Source organism: Chelonoidis abingdonii, chromosome 1 (genome assembly GCF_003597395.2).
Source record: "Chelonoidis abingdonii isolate Lonesome George chromosome 1, CheloAbing_2.0, whole genome shotgun sequence".
In the NCBI taxonomy this organism is placed as follows: Eukaryota; Metazoa; Chordata; order Testudines; family Testudinidae; genus Chelonoidis; species Chelonoidis abingdonii.
In genome coordinates, this window is record NC_133769.1 from 361248229 (window position 1) to 361272809 (window position 24581).

The window sequence follows — 24581 nt, forward strand, 5'->3', positions numbered from 1 at the left end:
AATATTTTTTAAGTTTTCCCCACGCATAGTAATAGTGCTTTAAAACAGCTGTTAGTTACCCTATGGAAATACACACTTTTTTTTTGGAATGCAAAGGAATTTTTCATGATGTTAGAACTGAAGCACCATCTTTCAGGGCCGATGGGGCCCAATTCCAGAAGGTACTTAAGCATGTGCTCAACTTTACGCATTTGAGTAGTCCCACTGAATTAAATAGAATATGTTCATGCTTGATGTTAGACATGTGCTTAATACCTTGGCCTTAATTTCTGAATGCCTGTTTTTAAATGTTTCTTGCAATATCCTCAAAGTAGATGAAATGCTGTAGAAAGGCTAGGTTAACTAATGCAGTTATAAACAAGCTTTTGAAACTTTTAATGAAAATATAAATAGGATTTTAATATACTCATTAAGGTGCTACATAGAAAATGCAGCTACTAGACTGCAACTATGTATATACTGTATCTCACACTCAGTGTATTGGTTTGTCAACCTACAATGTTTAGATTACACATATCCACAGTTTAAATTAATTTAGGTTAACCTTATGGTGAGGTTAGAAAGTAACAGACTTGCTTACTGGTTCAAAAGAAAGGCTAAAGTGGGAAAGAAAAATCAGGCATAATGAAGTAAATTAAACTTTTATTCTGCTATATATATATATATATTGATATTTGAGAGCTCACAACTGAGCCCAAATTCTTGGGTATACAATATAGAAAGCAAGAGCAATGAAATCCGAACTCAGACAAATACCAGGAAATCACGAGCAGGCTGCAAAATCTGTTTTTCCATTAGTGCAGTTGTAAACACGTGCCAGTGGTAAACTACCTATCTACAATCAAACTGCATAACAGGTCCAATGTACTGATTGCACATAGTCTGGACTACTTGATAGTGTCCATGAAATCCAACACAGCACCTTAATGTCTGAAAGCAAGACATCTCATACTACAAATGATAGGTGGAACCCGCTAATATAATGCATTTTTAGGCTTTTGCCTGTGGTATAATAGCTCTATTTTAAACCTAAACCAGGAGTGGGGCAGTGTCCATTGGTTAGATTAACAGATGACTGTTGAAGAACAGTTAAGTTAATTAGCCCTCAAGGTTTCCACCTGGAAACTTTGCCTGCTGGTAGTAGCAGTGAGTGTAGGAGGGGAGGGAATTGGTGTGGGTATCGTTTACGTGGGGAGAGAAACTGCGTGAATCTCATTTAGATGCTTATAAAAAGATGCATGTTTCTCTGGTATGTTTATACCAGGCTTTAAAGAACAGAAAACCCATCGGTGCAATCTTAAAGTTTTAAGGATTGCAAAATTCAACTGAATAAGAGGCTGTTCAAAAGTAGCGAGTTCATGGTATTTCTGTAACACTGACTACACTGCTCAAGAGAAACTGTATATTGGAGAAGGTAAAAATATAATGACTGCTGGTCTTACCATAGATATATTTTTAAATTAACTTTTTCCCCTCAAAAGATGAAAATAAAATAAAACTAAATAATAACGTAAGCAGACAAAGATTCATACAAGGGCCTGATTGGCACTAAAATCTCTTTCAAAGAAAGTATTTAGAATGGACTCTGGTACCTGAAAAACAGCTTATAAATACCAGACAAAGAAAGGACTGGAAGCAGAGTCAAAGTTTACCTGGACAGTGAATATACCATGATCCTGTGTTATCACTCTCAGTTACAAAGTTCATTTTCCAACACCAAAGGAACAGCTTTAATCATTTTTCCATAATTAACACAAAGGATTATAAGTGCAACTTCATCTTCATTTCAGATCACTGATATCACCGTGGTACTGTCCACTACCGAATTCCTGTTGAAGCTTACTTGTCCGAACTTTTGCGTGGTCTGCGAAAGCTGGACATGTTTTCGTTCAGTGCATAGATCCTTCGGGAGAACTCCTCAAACTCCCCTAGAACTTGATCATCACATTCCACTGCCACAGCATGGTCCACCGGGATGCAGTTAAAGGCTTCTAGCTGATCTCCGGTGCTGAATCCTGTTGCTTCCATCCCAATTATTTCCTCTGCTTGCTCAACAGTGCAACAAAGATCAGTGCTGAGGGGAGGACGGAACTCGCATGGCTGCTCGCTGCTTGCACTGCCAGTGCATTCACTAGGCAGAAATGTTCCATTTATTGCACTAGTATGTCCCAGGAAAGACTCCTGCTGGTCTTGGACATTATTCAGACTCCCATTTTCTACATTTAAACTGTCACACAAATCCTCTCCTTTTTTGTTGGTTTCTTTTGAGAAGTCCATGGAGGTATCTAAGGATGAGATTAGTGATCCAGATTTTTTATCCGACTCTTCTACAGGGGCTGCAATGGCAATAGGCTGTGCTAATGCAGAGTTATAACTAGGAGGGAGGGTTTTGTACTGCAGTCTTTCATTCTCTGAGCTGGCCCGTTTCCGGTGTCCCTTATCTGGGGAAGGAGGCCCAGTAGATAAGCCAACATCCAAGCCCCCGAAGGTAGAACTTTGTCTCTTTGGAACTGGAATTGCACTAGAAATATGATGCCGATCACTATAAAAAAAAAAAAAAGAAAAATGACAAAATCAGCATCAATGTGTGATCACAGCACAAAAGGTTATAGCCAGAAGAGCATCAGTTCAGGAGTATGACAAACTAATTACTACTGAGCTCGGACAACCTATTACTTGAGGACTCCTAGCGCAAAACCAGCAAGTTTGGTCCTGGAGTGCTGGCACCCAAAATTTATCACTTAACGCTGTACACTGTAGAAGCTATCCCAAGTTACAACTTCACTGACAAACTAAAAGCTCAGCTGGGGTGTATGTAGAAAACTTCCATTGTCTAAAAGTCAACCAACCAAGAAACTATCATGTTACATTGATTCATACAGTTACCTTAATGTAAAGTTTTCATTCTCGTCATGAAGTCCTCCAATAAGCAATCACCGTAGTTGCAAGCACTGTATTTCAAGGAGAAGCTCCCAAAAGCATGGCCTATTGCAAGATTTCAGGAGATATTGCACAGGATCTTGAATGTTATAAAATTAACTTGTGCTAGCAGTATAAAGGCTTGTAAACACTACACAGAAACTATGGCCATCGAACTCTAAGTAATGCTGTTGCGAGAAAAAAACCAGCATCACTTCCTGACCAGCAAAGACAGAAAAGAGTAGCAGTGAGCCAGACTGTGGATTAAAATCAGTTTACACGTTACTCTACTCCACAGTAAGTTTTTGAAAAATGATTTGTAAAATACTTCAAATGCTTCGATTATCTGTAGTTTTTACATCAAATGAACACCAGCAACACAGCCTTCACAAGCAAATTTATGACAGCAAAAAGCAAATATGGCGGTGCTTAATGGTGGGAATGCTGCCCATGAGGAAATGGAAGTCAGCGGCTCAGTTCATATTTGTTGGCAAAGAGCCATTATTTGGTAAACTGTTTGATTACTAAAGCTCTTGGTATATACAGAACACATTTCAATTCCAGGTAACCTATTCCAATACAGCCTTTACCAATCCTCTGAACAACTCAATCCCCTAACATTGTTGGCGCATGCAGCCTCCAAAAATCAGTCAAGTTTGAACAATACTCCCCTTTTCACTCAAGGGCTGATATGCTTTTTTATTTCCATGCTTACTGTGGAGAGTACACAGCACTGTTCACTCAAACTCAAGTTGCTTTACAAAGAAAAGAAAGAATTCCAGCCTCGGGAAAATGTGGCATGGAGAGAGAAATTACTTGTCCAAAGCCATAAAGAGAGAGGCATGACAGAGCTGGGAACAAAACCCATGTTTCCCAGTTCCCAGGCCAGTGCCTTATCTTCTGGACCTCAATGCTGCTTCAGGCCTCCCTTACTGCAAGCTTTTTTTGAACACACTTTTCATTAAGTTTCCATTTATAAATTGTTTACAAATTGTTAATAAATGATTAATAGATGTTATAAACATCTTAGAGAGTAGCATGTGCTCTAGAGGGTTTCAGCACACCAGGGGATGGCGTTATAGATGATCATAAGTAACCCCTACTGACCTGCTGGACTCCACCAATTAGTTATTAGTTAAAACGGCAACCATTTAACAGCCCTTTATATTATCAGTTTGTAAATGGAACCTTCATACAAAGTGCAACCCTTTTTAAAAAAACTGTGCGCCGAAGACTGCAATCAGGCTGTATGTTTTAGTCAAGTGTACAAGGAGTAGTCTGCTCCACTTTTTTTTTTTTTTTATAACAGTCCTTTTAGCTTTGGATGCAGTAAACAACCACCAAATACTCAGCACTAAAGTATAACGTACTAGGTTCCTCAAATCCTAACAAAAAGTCTTCCTTTCCTTCATCTCCTCTGGGTTTGCTGAGCCTTCCCTGTGAGCCTTAGTCTGAGAAACAAAGAAACAGAGGGGAAGAACTGACTGCTATGTTTTCAGGAAGTTTCATGCCACTCATTAAAAAAAATATGGTCAAATAGTTTTTATATAAAGCATTTTGCTCTGCACGAAGCTATAACATGTTTTATGGTTAAGTTACATATCTTAGAGATTTACTCTGAGCCCCGAGGGTTTATGAAGACTCACAAGGCCAGACCACATTTCTTAAAGCATTCCTTGGCAAATTGTTTGGAGCCGAAGGAAAGGAGCATGTCGTTCTGAAGTTGTTTATGTGAAGTAATATTCTCATCTCATAAATAAATAGCTATAAAAGACAGTCACGTCTGACTGCTCATTCATTGTTTAACTGAAAGGTTCTGTCTGGTCATTTAATCAATAGCAGCTACTTTTTAGTATAAACTGACTGCTTATGCATTGATAAATGAGACAAGACTGTCTTCTGCCTGTTTCTAGATATACTGGATAACTACATGGTAGAACAAATTATTTCCTTCATGCATCTGGTGAATGGTCCCTTCTTAATAAGAAGTTGCATCCTTTGCCCAACAGATCTAGTAGCACACATGACTTGATCTGACTGAGTGGGGGGGGAGTTTGAACCCTGAATGTTGGCTGCCCAGTGACGGGCTGCGCAGAAAGGAACCAATGCCCCACTTGAAGTGGGCAGAGCACAGGGGAATAGACTTTCCTAGTCCGCTGCCCCTGCCATGGGCATTGCTGGAAGAGGTCCATCTGCCTGTTGGGAGGAAGAGGTAGACAGAGCCTGGTCTTCTCCCATGAGTCTTGGTGGTGAATAAGAAAGCGTCACAATTGCAGCACCATTTGCCTAGTGAAGCAGAAATTTGGGTACAGCTACACTTGTGGCACTTTGTCATCTGGTTGCCCTATGAGGAGCCTATGGCATTTGTCTTCAGCAGAGTCAGAGGTTGAACAGAAGAAAATGCAGGAGCCAGTCTGTACAGGGAACTCAGTCAGCTGCGTGGGGAGAAGAGACATGGAAGACAGTAATTTGTCACGCTGTCTAACAGTTCAAACTGCAGAAAGAAACTCACCAGTCCAGACCCAAAAGCATCGGGGCAGGACCAAGAATATGTGCACCATTGTTATTTAAACAGCCCAACAGTATGTCATGTGACTCACTGCACCTGGTTTATAATCTCACTTCACAAGGGGGCAAAAAATCCTAGGAACAATGCTCCAAAATTACTTTGTGGAGTCTGGATGAAGACAGAGTGACCATTGTGTAGAATGGGCTTCTCATGTCTTGAACGATTTGATAAGTCTGCCTTCTCCATCACTAAATATATACACAATCTGTTTTAAATGGTAATGTTTTAAAAAAACATGCCAGAGAAGGGGGCGGGGGGGAATCACTCACATGCAGCCCAGCACTAATACTCTTTCAACCTCAAGGGCAAATCTTATTCCCCCCTCCCCACAAAAAGGTGGGCCACTCCATGAATTGATTCCAACATTAATTTCTTCTGTAAAATTCAAAGATGAAATCATTCTCCTTGGGTCCTATAACAACGTCAGGGGTCAATAGTCAAACAAGAATCTCTTCCTGCTAGTTGGAACCCCAGGAGAACCACATTGTCCAAAGAAGGGGAAAAAAATACTGCTTCAGACCAAAAAGAGCTAGACCAGCAATTGTGGAACTAAGCCAAAATATTCAAATAAAATAAGGCATGCCTCTTACAGCAGAAGGAAAAAATACTGAGAGATAGCGCATATATTTTAGAAAATGTGTTCGTGCTAGGACACAATGATGGCAGCTGCATAAATGGACATGCCACATTAACTATATTGCAGACATTTAGTGAATAAAGGGTCAGAAACAAGTTTAATAAAACCAGAGGAAGTTTTTTGGGTTTGTTCTCTTTTAAACTATGGAACACATTTATAAGACAAGACTTAACTGACGTGATAAAAAAGGTTGTTCATCGGCAAAAATAAAGAACTTCCTTTCCTTGCAAATAGGTCAAGTGTGCAGATAGAGATGCACACTAAATGATCCTAACAGTCTAATGCAGCAGCAATGCAAAATTAATTTGTAATGATTACAAAGTTACTTCTCATTTCCTTAGAATTTGAGTATGCACAGGCTGCTGTAGCTTCTCCAGGTCTACAGGAAAGTCACGTCGGGCCATATTTCTTTAGCAGTAAACAGAAGAACTAATGCACTGTATTGGAACACTTTTATTATACTGAAAATTATGGGAGGGGCTACAGTACATAAAATGACACAGTCCCTCCGCCTCAACAGCTTACAGTTTAAGACCCTGATCCTGCAATCAGATTAATCAAGGCAGAATCTCAAGCCACTCCGCTAAAACCAATGGGAATCTACCTATATGAATCTGATTGTAGGAGCAGGTCTAACTTCAGATATGACAAAAATCAAAGCTGGGAATTTGGGCGAGGTGTGACAGAGAGAATTGCTAAGTTATTTGGCATTTGCTACTGTTCACCACACTAAAACATAGTGTAAATAAAATAGGTCTTACATTTAGGAGACTTTACAGATATTAAATTGCTCTAAGCAGGAAATCAACTTGATCATTCTGCCGCAGGGCATTCATCCCACCTGGAGTCAGCAGAACAATGAAAAAAGGACTAAGTGTATTGCTGTTCTAGGAACATGAGGTGCATCAAGGAGGGTGGTGGAAGAAGGAGCAATGAACTGTATCCACAAAATGATGGTCCAAGTGGAGACTGGGGGCAAACAGTATAATAAACTGCAGCTACAAGCCAGGTGTTTCAATTGCAAGCTCCTTGGGGCAGGGCTACGTTCTTACACTTCTGGTTCAATAATTAAAATCAAGGTACTATCCTTCCCTATTCTGCACTGGATTCAGACTGGCCATAGGCTAAATGAAATGTACAAATTTAGGGAATATACAGGAGCAAATAGCTAAATAAAACAAATAGGACAATTGGGGCCACATATCCATAACTAAAATAATTAAACTTACAAAAGGTATTGGAAAAATACCATGTGAGTATTCTCACTGCAACAAATTTAGGACAAATTCATCCATGGTGTAATTCTACTGAAGTCAGGGATTAATTTGCCCCCCCCCCTTTTTTTTTTTTTAATAAAGATCCATCAGAGCTCATGTGCTTATATTTTCCTTTATCTCTAGTTTCGTATTACATTACCCCAGTCACACTAATGGCTTAGCTTTTTTTTTTTTAAACTTTGCAATGGTTAGAACAATCACAACTTAAGAGAAAGCACAAGAACTGGAAGGTTGATTCTCTTCTACAACCTTAAAGATGTATTGGCATCTAGAGATGAGTATATTCAAGTTACTGCCTACAAAATCAGTACAAATGAAGTGTGATAGTGAGGGATTGTCAGTATATGCCTTCCCTTAACTGGATGGTGTGATTTATGGTCTTCCATTCTAAGCCTTCAAATATTTCCCCATGGATGGCAAATGATATCTGACTAGCTTGTGGATTTTAGACAAACAGTGGGTTACTTAGTTTTGCAGCTGATTAAGTAATGTTCTCAGTTAGCAAGCTAAAGCTAATTGGTAGAGGACTTTTTTAAAAGTTACTTCAGAAGATGTTAAATTAGTTTGTCTAGCAACTATGGAGACTGATGTCTATCTACCCAACTGGTGGCAGCGCAAGACTTCCCAGGCTGCCCTGCTAAGGTACAACCCTGATGAAAACTGTTTCTAAGGTCAAGTTAGTTCAGCTTCCAATTCCAATTACTTGGCTCATCTTCTGAGACTGTAAATAGATGTGGACCCCAGTCCACTAGGAATGGTCTGAGACCAGAGAAGTAAATGAAAGGATTTGGTAAACTGCCATCAGACCATTACGACTTTCAGCCAACAACTTGGACCAGACTGGAGTCAGTAACCTATGGGGCAAAATGTAATGCTAGTATGCAGTGGAATTTATAAATAAAAACTGGGAAAACTGACACAAATTTACTGAGCATTATAGATAGGCATATTACATCAGTGACAGAATCTGAATGTTCCAATTGTGTCTGGAGTTCAAAAAGCCAAATAATAAGAATAAACCTTTAAGCCTTAAAACATACATAAAGATCCTTCACTAGCAGCCCAAAATAAAGCAGTTATCTGGGGCACCACTACTGTTTCCCTTAAAGTCTGTTTAGGGTTCTCTCTCTTCACCGATTGCTGGTAATACCTTTTGATACTCTCAGAAGCACCTACTGTGCAAGACACAGGAATTCTGCTGTGCAGCAATCTGGGAGTTTAGAGAGATTTCTTAAAAATCTATCAAAAATATTTCAAGAATTTTTTTTTTTTTTTACAGTCAAGAGATGTGAATTGTGATCTGTTCTCACAACTTTCTTTTAAAAAAAGTTCTTTCAATCAGATTCACTTGTGATTATTTATTCTGTCTGTAGCAGGCTCTGAAACGATAATGTATTATGAAAGACAGAATACAATTCATAGTCTCAAGTATGTATATTCCCCTCCCGACAAAATGTTTCCTCTGAGGAACATTACTAGATCACAGCTGGTCAAAATACTAAATCTTGATTATCTGGCCAGAAGCCAAAATCCACAGCTATGCTCTACGGTATGAGAATACTTTAAAAAAAACTTAAAACATCATTTGATTTTTTTGTTGTTGTTGCAAACTATGACCTCATGGTAATAAGAATGCTAACTGAAGGTGTTTAAGTTGGTTTATAGCCATTTGAAATGTTTGAAACTCCAGGCACAGCTCTAAGCCAATATCATGTCAACTGTGCGAAAACGCAATAATAGTTTCTCACCTTCTTAAAGATTACTGCTTAAATAATGCACAATAATGACAGGGCTGCAAAAGGTGCGAAAAGAAGGCTGCCAATATGAAGTTAAGGTGAAATAGTGTTTTTTTTGGCAGCTAAGAAATTCTGACAATTTTTTTTTAAGTTTCATAAATTAAGCTACCAGAGTTTTCTAAACTCAATAACTTCAGTTTTACTTTTCTCCTTGAATCAGGCAGTATGAAAAAAACGCAATCTTTAAGAAGAAATGGTTACCAATTGGTTCTGTAACTGCCGTTCTTTGAGATGTGTTGCAGACATCCATTCCATTTCAGGTGTGTAAGTGCCTCAGGTACAGTTAGAGATTTTTCCCTCAACGGTACCTATTGAGGTGGTGCATAAGTCTTCTGCTGCATCGTGCTGCTACATGCCAGTATAAAGGGCAGAGCTGCTACCACTTTTCCTCAGTTCCTTCTCACCAGACTCCGAAAAAGAGGCAAAGGAAAATGGGTTTTGAAATGGACGTGTGCAACATACCATGAAGAACAAGAATTATGGAACAGATTAGTAACAGTCTTCAAGTGATTGCACATGTCCATTCCAGTTCAGGGGACTCACGAACAGCTGGATCTGCAGGTGGAATTGGAGCCTACCTAAATAAAGATTGAAGGACTAGAGGTTCTCCGTGGTGTCATCTCTAGACTGTTGAGAGATGACATAATGTGAGGCCAAGATATGCACTGAGGACCAATTTGCTACTTTTCAAATGTTCAGAATAGGTACTTGGGCCAGAAAGCCAGTAGAGGCTGCATGTATCCTCGCGGAATGTGCTAAGACACTGTTCGGAGGGGTTACATTGTTGTAATACAAACAGATAACAGTTGTAGTACAAATGGATATAACAGGAGATCCAGGACAAGATTCTTTGAGCAGAGACTGGACAGCACTTCGGTGTGTGGCAATTACAGATTATATGAAGATGACCCAAAGGGTTTAGTCCTGTTCAAGTAAAATGCCAATGGTCTCTAATCTCACATTCTAGAATGTGTGAAGTTCCTCATCCTTGTAAGCATGAGGCCTAGGGAAGAAAGTTGGGTTAATAGATAGCTTGATTAATATGGAGGTGAGACACCAACTTGGAAAGGAAGTTTGGATGAAGGTGTAGGTAACATCTTGTCCTTGTAGAAGGCAGTATACAGAGGTTTAAACACTAGAGCTCATAATTCACCTACTCTCCCAGCTGATATACTTATTACCCAAAAAAGACAGTTATCTTTTCTGTAACTGGTGTTCAAGATGTGTTGCTCATGTCTATTCCACAATAGCTGTGCATGCTCGCCATGTGTACCAGTGCCGGAAGTTCTTCCCCTAGCAAATACCTGTAGGGGAGCACCCCAGCGACCCCTGGAGTGGCACCTCCATGGTGTGGTATAAGGGGTGCTGCGCGCTCCCCCCATCCTTTGTTCCTTCTTGTCAGACGACTTCGATAGGGGGACGGAAGGCAGGATGTGGAATAGACATGAGCAACACATCTCAAAGAACACCAGTGATTGCTTCTTCAAGTGATTGCTCATGTGTATTCCACAATAGGTGATTCCAAGCTATATCTGTTGGAGGTGGGTAGGATTTCACAAATTCTTGGGATGGAGCACAGTCCTGCTGAACCCGGCGTCATTCCTCATTTGGGAGACGATCACATAGTGCAAGGTGAATGTGTGAACTGAAGACCATGTGGCAGCCCTACAAGTGTCCTGAATGGGGACGTGGGCCAAAAAGGGAGCCAATGAGGCCTACGCCCTAGTTTAGCGTGCCTTCACAATTGGTGGCGGAGAGATTCCCGCCAGGTCATAACAGGTACGGATGCATCAAGTGATCCAGCTGGAGAGCCGCTGAGTGGAGACTGGCCAACCTTTCATGCACTCGGCCGAGGTGATGAACAGTTGCGAGGACTTTCTGAATGGCTTAGTCTGCTCAGGTAGAAAGTCAGAGCCCGTCTCACATCCAGCATGTGGAGATGGTGCTCCTCCCTGGACACTTGGGGCACAGGACTGGCAGAAAAATGTCCTGACCCATGTGATAGGAGGAGACCTCCTTTGGGAGGAACGAAGGAGGTGGGCGGAGCTGGACCTTACCCTTATGAAACACCATGTACAGGGGCTTGGTGGTCAGGACCCTGAGCTCCGAGACCTGCCTAGCTGATCTGATCGCAACCAGGAAGGCTACCTTCCACAAGAGGTGCGACCAGGAGCACGTGGCTAGCGGCTCAAATGGGGGCCCCCGTGAGATGGGCCAACACCAGGTTTAGGTCCCACTGTGGGAATGGGGGCCTAACATACGGGAAGAGATGATCCAAGGAATCGGCCAGTCACAGCACGGGAGAATACCCGTGTGGCTCTGCACCAGCGGATGGAAGGCCGAAATGGCCACGAGGTGCACCTTGTCTGATGGGGGTCTAAGGTGGAGAAGGTAGTCCAGAATAAGATGGATCAGGGCAGCCATCAGGGAAATGCCCCACTCATCCAGCCATCTGGAAAACCAAGACCACTTTGCCAAGAAGGCTCAGCACGTGGAGTGCTGCCTGCTTTCTAGGATGTGTTGAACCCCTTCTGAGCATGTCCTTTCCTCCCTATGTAACCGCTGAGCAGCCACGTAGTGAGGTGGAGTACCGCTAGGCTGGGGTGGAGGCAGGAGCCTTGGAGCTGGGAAAGCAGGTCCAGGTGGTACAGCAATGACCACAGTGGGGTGACTGCCAGGCCCGTGAGGGTCCCATACCAATGCTTCCTGAGCCATGCTGGGGCAATTAGAAGGACCCAGGCCTTGTCCGTCTTTATCTTTTCCAGGACCTTGCCGATCAGTGGGAATGGGGCCAAGGCACAGAAAAACCGGTCTGATCAGGACAGGAGGAAGACATCGGAGATAGAGCCCCGTCCTAGCCCCACCCGGAGCAGAACCGGGGACACCAAAAGTTCTGCTGAGTCATGAACAGGTCCACCTGGGGAGTTCCTACATTCGGAGAAGTCTGTGCACCACCTTTGGGTGGAGAGACCACTTGTGATCAAGCGATCTGCCTGCATGTTCTGGGCACCTGGCAGATGTGGGCTATACAAAAATCACACAGACCCTGACCATCCGGCCCTCCAGGGGCGAGTGGAAGGCCATGCAGGCCAGCCATACTGCCAAGCTCCTTGATGTTTATGTGGAGGGTCAGATCCTGAGCCGACCACAGACCTTGGGTCTGGGCATTCCCCACATAGGACCCCATCCCAGGTCTGACGCATCGGATACCATCTCCAGCGACGGGGCCCTGCCCCTGAATAGGACCCCTTAGAGCATGTTTCTCGGGGAGGAACACCACTGTAGGGAAGCGATCACTGGTTCAGGTACCATGAGGACTTTGTCCATCCTGTCGCTGGCCTGGGAGAACTCCGAGGCCAACAAGAGCTGGAGGGGCCTCATCCTGCATCTGGCGTGACAGACCACATAACGTGCACATTGGCATACGACCCAAAGAGCTGGAGGCACGCTCTGGCTGTTGTCTCCAGAAACCTTGTGACCATGTCAATGAGCCCCTTTAGGGTTTCGAACCTGTCCGGAAGGAGGGAGGTTCTGGCTCACGAGGCATCCAGGACCGCCCCAATGAACTCTATGCATTGAACTGGGACTAACGTGGATTTGGTGTTGTTTACCAACAGGCCCAAAGTGGTGCACATGGACAGAAGGAGCACCCCGTGATCCCGCATCTGAGACCAGGAGCTGCCCTAGACCAACCAATCATCCAGAAAGGGAAAGATCTGGATCCTCAGTGCCTGAAGCAGAATGCTACCACTGACATATATTTTGTGAATACCCTGGAGGCAGTGGACAGACAAAACAGGAGGACTGTAAATTGGTAGTGTTCCTGCCCCACCACAAAATGGAGGAAGCATCTGTGTCCCTCGAATATATGAATGTGGAAGTATGTGTTCTGCAGATCGAGGGTGTGGTACCAGTCTCCAGGATCCAGGGAGGGATGATGGAGGCCAGGGAGACCATGAGGAACTTGAGCTTCACCATGTATTGGTTCAGGCCTTACAGGTCTCAGACGGGCCTGAGCCCCCTTTTGGCCTTTGGGATAAGGAAGCAGCAGGAATAGTACCCCTTGCCTTTGAACTCCCCAGGTACCGCTTCCAGTGCTCCTAAGCCCTGGAGCCACCCCACCTCCTGCTTGAGCAGAGCCTTGTGCAAGGGGTCCCCCAGGAGGGATGGGGGTGGAGGGTGGTTGGGCAGGGAGGAAGTCAACTGAAGGGTGCACGCCCAGGAGATGGTGTTGAGGACCCATCAGTCTGAGGTCAGCTGTGACCACTCTGGGAGGAAAGCACACAACCGACCGGAGAAGGGAAGTTTTATTAAGAGTTTTATTAAGAGTGGATCCCTCTTGAGAACTGGCAGGGCGCCCCCGGGAGTCCCATCAAAACCACCTTTTCCCTGCCTGCTCGCCCTTGGAGGACCCAGGGTGTGGGGCAGGCTGAGACTGCCTCTGTGGGCATCTTGTATAGTCCCACAACTTCTTATAAGTGGTCTTGTATTTTGGGTGGCTTGAGCGAGAGTCTGCTTCAGCTTGAACATAGGTTTAGCTGTAGCTAAAGCATAGACACCCATGGTTTGGAGAGTCGCATGGGAGTCTTTCAGGCCATGCAGCTTTGTAGTCGTTTGTTCCGCAAACGGAACTTTGCCGTCAAATGGGAGGTCCTGCAGGGAAGTCTGTGCCTCGCTGGACAGCTCAGAGCAGAAGCCATGATGCCTTCTCATGGACACCGTGGAGGCCATAGACCGCATGGCTGTGTCCACCGCATCTGAAGCTACCTGCAGGGTTGCCCTGGCAGTCACTGTATCCTCCTCCACCAGCACTTTGAACTACTTCCTGTCATGCTCCTGGAGGGAGTCCTCAAACTTGGGCAGGGAGCCCCAGATTGAACTCACACTAGACCAGGAAAGCCAGCTGGTTCACCACCTGTAACTGGAAGCTCGAAGATGAATAAATTTTCCTTCCAAAAACAAAAAAAACAAAAAAAACAAAAAAAAAAAAAAAAGAGTCCAGCCTCCGTGAATCTTTTTTTTTCGGGGTAGGGGCTGGCTGGCCCTTCTGCTCCCTGTGGTTGGCTGACTCAATCAAAAGGGAGTTAGGAGCAGGGTGGGTGTATAAGTACTCGTGTCCCTTGATGAGTACAAAATACTTGCGTTCCGGTCTCTTAGAGATGGGGGCCAATGAGGCTGGGATTTGCCATAGAGCATTTGAAATTTTTGCCAGCCCTTCATGGAGAGGCAAGGCCACCCTGCCCAGTGCCGAGGACGACAGCACATTAAACAGGGAGTCCCAAGGGCTCCTCCATCTCCTGTTTGGAGGTGGAGGCTTGATGCCACCCTTTAAAAGTTCTTGGTGGGCCCTAAAGTCTCCTGCAGGACGGAGGGAGGCGGGGCAGTAATCATCTCATCCAGGGAGGGCGAAGAGGCTGGCACAGTACTTTGAGTGTCCACTGGCACCAGAAGGTCCACTCCCTAGTCGGTCTCCAGGCGCGGTGCCAAGGATGTATGACCCACTGACTCCTTCCTCAGAAGTCTGGACAGAGAGGCCGATGGTCCGTCTGAGGCTTTGGCCACCAAGCAAGCCCACATCAGGGACCGCATCAGGAGCCACGGTGCCCACTGGTACCATTTGGGCAGTCACTGCACAAGCTGTAGCACCAGCAGAGCCGGTTGTTCGGCCTGGCCCATCGATGGACTACGAAGAGAGGCCAGGCTGACATACGACATGACGTGACACTGTCTCTGGACTGGGAGGAGCAGTGGTGGCGGGAGTGATGACGACCACGGCACTGCAATCTCGACGTGGAGGACTGGTACCATCAGTAACAGCTGCTCCGCGATTGGCTCCGATGGGTGGACCTGCGACGGGGTCCTGGAGCAGGACGCCAAAAGGAACGACGTCGATGTCCGTGCCATGACCGGCTGTGATAACCCCTCTGAGACGAGGGCCTTTGGCGACATCTGCCTCCATCCCATTGGTGTTTGCTCCTCAAGGCGGAGCAGTGCTGAGAGTCTCGGTCAGATGGAACCCAGCCAGACAGCCTGGTGGGCGTTGAGGGTGATCCACGTGAACTTTGCCCTGAATGGTCTCTGGGCAGTGAAAGGCATTGGGAACATTCCCTTGACCGAGACTGGTACCGATTCGGGGACTGCGGAGATTCCAGCGGCAGCTTGCCTCTGAAGCGCGGGGCCGACATCAGCGGTGCTCCTGGTACCAGCATGGACATAACATCCTGGGCCACCTGAAGGGCTTCCAGCATGGAGGGCATCTGGACATCCAGGGAGAACCACTCTGAATGGGCTGGGCTATTCCGCTCTACTTGAGTCGGAGGCCTAGAGGCGGTGGGGACTGAGGACTGCCCAACATGGATCTAGCCTCTGTCCTTGGTTTACTCCAGTGCCACAGAGAAGGTAGCCTCTTTTTAGCCTTCTTGGTATGCCCTTGGATGGGGAGCGGTGCCGACTGGTCAATGGCACCGAAAGGTCACCACGCACCGACACTACGGTGCCCAGCGCCGACTCAGAGCAGCACGCCAGACCCAGGGTCAGCGCCGACTCCATCAGAATAGCCCAGAGCCTAATGTCCCTTTCTCTCTTGGTCCAAGGCTTAAACGACCTTCAAATCTTGCAACAATCGCGGAGATAGGTTTCCCCCAAACAGCGCAGTCGGGCTGTGGCTCACTCAGTGGCATAAATCACCTACAAGTGACACACGACTTAAAACCTGGGGCATGGGGCATGCCTCAGCCCGGGCGCTCTAACTAAATTAAATAACTAACTAACTACAGGTACCATACACTGAACGAACAAGCAGTTTCAGGGATGAGCTACAGCAAAGCTGGAGCAGAGCAGTTCCAAAGCACCTTCACTGGCGGCAAGACAGAACTGAAGGTGGGAGGAGCGTGCGGCACCCCTTGTACTGCACCATGGAGGTGCCACTCCAGGATCACTGGGGCTCTCCCCTACGGGTACTGCTAGGGGAAAAAGTTCTGGCACCGGTGCACATGACCAGCACGCACACCTACTGCAGAATAGACACAAGCAATCACTCGAAGAAGAAAGCTACATTCACTGACAGGTGGAATAATGAACAAGTGGCTAAACATTCAAAGGAGAACCCACTAACTTTGTTAACACCAGGTTTAAGTCCCAATGGAGGATAAGGATTCTCCACCTGGGGATACAACCGGCCCAAACCCTTTAGAAATCTGATTGTCATAGGATTAGAGGAAAAAACATGACAAGATGGGTGAAAAGCCGAGAAGAGCTACATAGACTTTAATGAAATTAATGGCAAGACCTGCCTGTTTCAGATGTAACAAATAGTCCAACACATGGTGGACTAGAGCCCAGAGTAGAGAAACACCTTCTTCCTGGAACCAGACAGAGAATCTTTTCCGCTTGAACAACTATGTATATTTAGAAGGTTTTCTACTATTTAAAAATATGTCCTGAACCCCCGTTGAACAAATCCCTTCCTGAGGAGTCAGCCATGGAGTATCCAGGCTCTCAGATAGAGGGCTTGCAGATTGGGGTAGAGGAGGCGACTGTGGTCCTGAGAGATCAGCTCTGGATCCAGAAGTAGTGTTAATGGAACCCTGACTGAGAGGGTCAGCAGAATGGAAAACCAGTGTGGCTGAGGCCATGCTGGAACCATGAGCATGACTTGAACATGGTACTGCCTGATTTTCAACAACACTGGAGAGGGATGGGACTGGAGGAAATGAGTACAGAAGCTTGACTATCAGGTAACAGGAAAGTATCCATCACAGACCCTGGGCTGTGATCTGCTCAGTAACAAATGTGATGACATTTCTCACATAGCCTTGTTCGCAACGAAAATCAACAGAGAGTCCCCCACTGCTGAAAAGGAAAGCTTGACAAGGTAGCCAGATGGCTCTCTCCTCTGATATTTACATGAAGAGTCAAAGCATGGGCAGACCATAAACTTTGTGCCTGCAGGGACCCCCAGGTGCATTGCTACCTCTCCCCTAACCAAGGGCAGAAGCATCTGACACTAGAGAGGAAGTTGACTGACCAGGTGCAAATGGAAAACCCATTTGAAAGTTTTGTCCAACAACCCAGAGAGGCCAGGATTTGTGCTTGTAATCAAACTAACATGCCTAAAGAAGGAGTAATTGTTGTGTACATCACTAGCCACCCTTGCAGTTTTCTGACACGGAGACTGGCATGTCAAACTATTAAGTGAGAGAGGTTATACGTCCTAGAAGGCAGAGGCAATTATGAACTATAATGGTAGTTCAATTGGCCCTGAGGCTCAGTCAAAACAGGAAGAATACTTCCGATAGATGCAGATATGCTTGGTACCCATTCTGAATGAAAAGGTCCAAGGTGGCAATAGGAACGCCTTAATCAGCAGAAACTTAAGCCGAGCCTCCCTGTCATTTTTGGTTTTAGGCATAAAGTCTCTGCAAATCAGACACCAATGCAGATGTGAGCGTCTCCAAGACACTTCAGGCAATTGGAGCATGAGTCATTCCCTAGTATCGGTGTCTTGCAGGAGTGGCAAGCCTTGAATACTGGCAGAGCTGTGACCCGGTACCTAGTAACGAGAACCAAAGTTTTCAAAAACACACTTAAAAGAAAGCTTCTCTTTCTAACACTACCTCCTAAGCTAGTACAAATAGGTATGAACAATAAACAAATAGAAAGAAACTTGTGACAGCAAGACAAGATGCCCCACAACTGCCTTGGGTGGAAAGAAGTAAATGAGGTTGGTGGTGGGTCCACCCTTTATATCAAGGGTTCTCAACCTTTTTCTTTGAGGCCCTCCACCAACATGCTATAAAAACTCCATGGACCAGCTGTGCCACAACAACCGTTTTTCTGCATATAAAAGTCAGGGCCATTAGGGGGTAGCAAGGAGGGCAATTGCCCGGGGTTCCACGCCACAGAGGGCAGCACAATAAATTGCTCAAGTTTCGGCTTCAGCCCCTGGTGGTGGGGCTCAGGGCCTCAGACTGCAGTACCATGCAGCGGGGTTTCTGTTTCTGCCCTGGGCCTTAGAGAGTCTGATGCCAGCCACACTTGGCGGACCCCCTGAAACCTGCTTGTGGCCCCTCATGGGGCCCCAGATGCCTGGTTGAGAACCAATGCTTTATATCATTGCGCAGCAGCATGAAGCTTCCTGGGGCATATGTGCTGCCCCAATGTATACTGGTGAGGGAAAAATATCTGACAACTCTGCACTGTACTTTGTCGGGGTTATCTTTATCCCAGACTTTTCAGGTTCGCTGTCTGACCGCAAGAGAGACAGGCAACCCAGCAAAGTCCGAAACCAAGTTCTTTACTGATGAATGCACACAAGCAACAAAGAACAAGTCCATTCTCCACAGAGAACCAGAACCAGCCCGCCCCTTTCTTCAATACAGCACAAATTCACATAAGCAAGTTTACATCACAGTTAAAGCATTTAATTGCCTGCGGTTAATTAACGGCACCCAGTGAAGCATTTCATTACAAAATTCATGGCCGTGAGCAGTTCCTGGCACACAAGCATCTTCCTTATCAGTACTGAGAATTTTTTTTATTTGCACTTCCCAAACTTGAGTGCAAGGTGGGGTTTATCCACCCAGCTCCTGCTTGCTGACTTCATTCACTGACCTTCTGAGTCCCCCTTGTTCATGTATCAAGCAGGCTGAGCAAGTGATCACATATCTTGTGGGCCTTCGGGCCCACTTTAAAGCATCCTATCTATCAATCCCCCCTTTGTCCCTAGAGGACCCGAAGGGGGACTCTTGAGACACACATCCATTTATATATTGAGAGTTTACTACCTGGTGGGGCCTTTTAACCCTGAGGGCTTCTTTACACAGTTGAGCACCCACACAGCATCCACACCGTATGATTACATAAAGCAATAAAAGTCCACAAATAATAATAGCAGCACTTTTAAGCAGATTATGTAGCCATCCACCTACATCAGGCAACCAGCTAAATAAATCACTCCACCAGGAGTTCCAGCTGGGTCGCTTTCCCTATTAATACAGTCTTGCTATCAGTAGCTGCGTATCCAGAGTGTCTGATTTCCTCTCGGACAAAGGCAGATCCATCCACAAACAACTCTATTTCAGTGTCTTGGAGGGGATCATCAGTAAGGCCAGGGCGAGGGGAAGAAATTAAGTCCAAAACCTGCAAACAATCATGCATATATCCACTACTTTCCTCCTGGGGCAACAAGGAAGCCGAATTTAACGTGGCACATCGTTTGAGGGTTACCCCACGAGTCATTAAGAGCAATTTCATATTTTGACAACCGTTGATTAGTTAGATGCTTATGCTGCTGCGAATTTAACAAGCTGGCCACAGCATGAGGCGTATGCACCATGAGGGTGTGTCCGAGAACTATTTCTTGAGCCTTTTCCACAAATAAAGCAGCTGCTGCAACATTTCTTAGACAGCCTGGATGGCCGCAAGCTACAGGGTCTAATTGTCCTGACAAACAAGCAACAGGTCAAGAAGAGCCTCCAAATGATTGTGTTAACACTCCAGATGCCACTCCTTTAGATTCATGTACATACAAGTCAAAGGGTTTGTTATAATTAGGGAGCCCTAGTGCGGGAGCCTGAACAAGGGACTTGAGTGTTCTGAAGGCTCTTAACTGCTCAGCATGTGGATGTAGAAGGTTCCTCTGCCCCTTCTTTAGTTAACTCATGTAACGGCTTCAATAATTCACCAGCAGCCACTATCCATGAACGACAAAATCCAGTCATTCCAATAAAGTCTCTCATTCTTCGTTTTGTTGTGGGAAAAGGAATATCTAAAATTGCTTTTACCCACTGGGGATCTATGCAACGAATTCCAGGTCCTAAAGTACACCCCAAATACTTCACCTCTTCTTGCCCACTGCAGTTTTGTGGGGCTGACCTTGTGTCCCTTTGATGCCAACTGATTAAGTAGATAGATGGAATCAATTTCATTATCTTCTTGTGTTTTTGATGCCACTAAAATATCATCAACATAAGTTACCAAGGTAGAGCCTCGGGGTAACTGGATATCTTTTAAATCTTCTGCTAAAATTCTAGCAAACACCCCTGGTGCCTCCACATACCCTTGGGGCATTCTTGTCCATGTAAGTTACCCTGGGGTTGGAATTTCCTGTTCCTCCCCCATTTTCCTGGCTGCACCTGGTATTCTCCAGGTGAATGCAAAAAGGTACTGTTTATCTGGGGCAACCGGTACAGAAAAGAAGGCATTTGCCAAATCCAGGCAAGTAAACCATTCTGTGTCCGACGGCACCATTGCCAGTATAGTGCTAGGGTTTGGCACTACAGCGTGTTCTGGGATCACATATTGATTAGTCAGTCTCAGGTCCTGAACCATTTGATACACCGGTTTACCATCTGGCCCAGGCTGAGGCTTCTTAATAGCCAGATTAGGGGTACTGCAAGGAGAGGCACATGGCATCAGGATTCCCTTTTCCTTCAAATCCTGTATGAGAAATCCTAGCCCCTGAACGGCTTCAGGTTTCAGAGGGTATTGTCTCTGGGCAGACGGAGGCTGATCACTTTTTACTGTTGGACTTAAAATGGGAGCTGATTTTACTAGTCCCACTGCATGTTTTCCTTCCCACACTGCAGGGTTAACTTCATTTTGCACTCGCACAGGGAGATCTTTACTGAACTCTTGAACCTCCAGCCCTGCCAACAAATATGCCTTTTCTAATGGGAACGTTAGAATGATGCCATCCGGATTACAAAAAATTTGAGCATGCTATTTACACAGCAAATCTCGTCCAAGCAAGTTTACTGGTCCATTCATAAGCAAAAAGGAATGCTGAATATTTAAAAGGGCCCAAAGTCGCCATGCAATCGCTGGTCATAAAACATCATTCTGTCTCTCCAGTAACTCCTATCACACATTTTTCAATACTTCCTTTTGGGGCCACTCCCTTGGGTATGGCTGAATGAGTAGCACTGGTATCCACTCAGTTTAAAAGTCTTGTTCCCTATTTTAAGGGGAATCACAGGGAACCGGGCATCACATTTAAACTGCACAAGTCCAGCCTCATAAATCTCAGGACTTCAGGGGAGCAGCGCCTCCCTTCAGTCGCTGTCCTCTGCGAACTGCCCTGCTGTCTCTGGCTTATACACCTTCTTAGGGTGCTCTAGGCACTCTCTCTTCCAATGTACTTCTGCACCACAATAATGACAACCACCACTTCTAATTCCTTCTCCACGTCCTCTGCCTCTCGCTGCTCCTCCTCTTCCCCTTCCATTCCATCCACGACCTCTGCCTCTTCCTCTGTCATTGCTGCTGCCAACAGTGACACTTGCTCCTTTATGTCCTTCTGCCTTTCCGTCCTTTTCTTTCTTCTCCTCTCTCCCATTAAACACTCTAGTAGCAATGCTAACTACCTCAGGCAAACTTTTCCCTTACATACCGTCTGGATGCTGTCTAAATCTCTTAGCAATATCCTCCGCACACTGTGACATGAAAACCATTTCAACCATCTCCTTTACATGATCAGTTTCAGGATTCAAATTCCCATGCTTTCTAACTTCACAAATCAGTCGGGCACAAAAGTCAGAGGGGTGTTCGTCTGGACGCTGAACACAAGCAGTCACCTTGCTCCAATTTGGAGTAGCCTCTCCTGCGTCTCTAATGCCACTCAAAACAGCTTTCAAAAATCCATCCAGCTGTACCTTGCTGGGTACAGAGTGTTAGGATCCCAGTTAGGGTCAGTAATTGGCCAAGGAACATCCAGATGACCTGTAGATTTTTCTTTTACTCTTTGTCTTTCATCTTCTGTCATGAGAGTATCTAATAACCGATTAACATCTGCCCAGGTGGGCACATGAGTGGAAAAGATTGTGCGGAACATTCTTTCCGCTGCCTCAGGATTGTCCCATAGGGCAAGGCATAGTATGTTATCAATTAAGCAAATCTGAAGTTGCAAACGGGGTCTGGGTAAAAACCATCTGATGTCCCCCAGCGACCAGTGGAACCGGATAAGTTCTTAACAGGGCTTGTATTGTCAGATCTGTCTTAGAGGCATTCTCCCCCATGGATTCAGGTTCCTTCTGAATTTGATGAAGACTGGCTGAAGACTGGGCAGCGAAGGTGAGACTGACTGATCTCTCTGAAGATGAGGGAACATTACTCTGAGCTCCCCCTTTATTCTCCTCTCCCCCTGAACTCTTGAATCCTTGCACGCCGCTGGACAGGGGGAAGAACAGGAACAAAATCGTCCTCCTCCCGGTGTGGCTCTGGGGCATATGGCAGGGGATTTTTACAGGAGTTCTCCATACAAACAGCTGCAATAGCCACTCGTCCCTCCATGGGTTTATAATTATACCACACAAACAAATAATCCATTTGTCCCGGTCTAAGATCAACCAAAATATCCCTTAAGGAGTTCATCCTATCTGTGGAAAAGGTTCCACACTCCAGCCAGTCTCTACTCGGGGACAAATGAAAGGTAAATGACAGCCATTGGATCCGACACAAATCTCTCATCTTAGCCTTGGACAATCTGGCCGTCCCGGATATATCCTTCCAATCTCTCAGAATGAGAGATAATGGGGCATCCCCCGAGCATTTATTGCCACCTTGTCCCATTTTCCTGTACCGAGTGCTCACTTACCTAGTTCCTGTGACTCCTGCTCAAAGGGCAGGTGGACGTTGCTGGATTTAAACGGGCTCAGGCTGGTTCATGAGACGATGTCTTATTGCCAGCATGAGATCCGACTCCTAGGCAAGGCTCCTCTCAATTGAAGGATGTGCGCTGCGTTGAGTTTGGAGACAGATCCCCTCGCCAGAGAGTCAGACGGGTCCTGGTGGAGTCGCCAAATCTGTCGGGGTTATCTTTATCCCAGACTTTTCAGGTTCATTGTCTGACCGCAAGAGAGACAGGCAACCCAGCAAAGTCCGAAACCAAGTTCTTTATTGATGAATGCACACAAGCAACAAAGAACAAGTCCGTTCTCCACAGAGAACCAGAACCAGCCCGCCCCCGTTCTTCAATACAGCACACATTTATATAAGCAAGTTTACATCACAGTTAAAGCATTTAATTGCCTGCAGTTAATTAATGGCACCTGGTGAAGCATTTGATTACAAAATTCATGGCCGTGAGCAGTTCCTGGCGCATAAGCATCTTCCTTATCAGTACTGAGAATTTTTTTAACGGCACTTCCCAAGCTTGAGTGCAAGGGGGGAGTTATCCACCCAGCTCCTGCTTGCTGACTTCATTCACCAACCTTCTGAGCCCCCCTTCTTCATGTATCAAGTGTGTGATCAGCTGCTCAGCCTATCTTGTAGGCCTTCGGACCCACTTTAAAGCATCCTTTTTCTTTCTGAAGCCCTCCACCAACATGCTATAAAAACTCCAAGGACCAGCTGTGCCACAACAACCGTTTTTCTGAATATAAAAGTCAGGGCCATTAGGGGATAGCAAGGAGGGCAATTGCCCGGGGTTCCACGCCACAGAGGGCAGCACAATAAAGTTGCTCAGGCTTCGGCTTCAGCCCCTGGTGCTGGGGCTCAGGGCATCAGATTGCTGAACCATGCAGTGGGGCTTTGTCTTTCTGTCCTGGGCCTTAGAGAGTCTGATGCCAGCCATACTTGGCGGACCCCCTGAAACCTGCTCGTGGCCCCCCATGGGGCCCCAGATGCCTGGTTGAGAACCAATGCTTTATATCATTGCGCAGCAGCATGAAGCTTTCTGGGGCATATGTGCTGCCCCAATGGATACTGGTGAGGGAAAAATATCTGACAACTCTGCACTGTATGTGCACACATCTGAAGTGGAATGGACTTGATATCGCTCAAAGAAGAACCTGATTTAACGGACTATCCCTGAATGACATCTTGAGATAAAGCTTTTAAATATGTGGTCTAAAAACAAGATCTGCCTGATCAGACAAAGTCAAAAGGGTTGTCATGTTTACCACAGATGGGTAAGCATATCATCTATACTCTATTAACAAAAAAGAAATACCCATGTTTACTGAAGTACATTCTTCACTTTGTGCTAAAGTCACTTTCCCTTTGACAACATTTTATGCTGATCTTGGAATGCTACACAAAATTTGACTAAAATTAAATTGCTGAACAGATTAGAAAATAGTGAAACTAAAGGAATCCTTAGATTTGATTTAAAATTTAGTTATTTAAATAGCCTAACGTGTGAAAGAGAGCTCCATAAAATGAAGAGGAATATAAACACGTATCCTGGCCCCAAAATTACAGTCTAAACATGAGAAAGTGTCAATAATCCTCAGAAGCTGAAGCAAAAGCATGCTAAAGGAGAATAAGAGCTTTAAAATATGTGAGTATGACTGCAGGGCCCTCAACATCAGCAAAAATTATGCTTTAAAATGAGCTGCTTTTCTGCAAGTTAATGAAGATCCAAGACTAAACAAATTGCAAAA

The 24581-nt window shown here is 45.3% G+C and overlaps 1 protein-coding gene across 4 annotated transcripts in view; it reads right to left on the minus strand.

Moving 5' to 3' along the window:
* Positions 1-625: 625 nt before the first annotated feature.
* The window catches only part of UVRAG (UV radiation resistance associated), a 160870-nt gene continuing 136914 nt past the window's right edge, over positions 626-24581 (minus strand). For all 4 annotated transcript variants that reach the window (XM_075061809.1, XM_075061811.1, XM_075061810.1 and 1 more), the window contains one exon: positions 626-2542. In XM_075061809.1, the coding sequence (XP_074917910.1) occupies positions 1840-2542 (703 nt within the window). In that variant the 3' untranslated portion in view covers positions 626-1839. The remainder of the gene's footprint in view (positions 2543-24581) is intronic.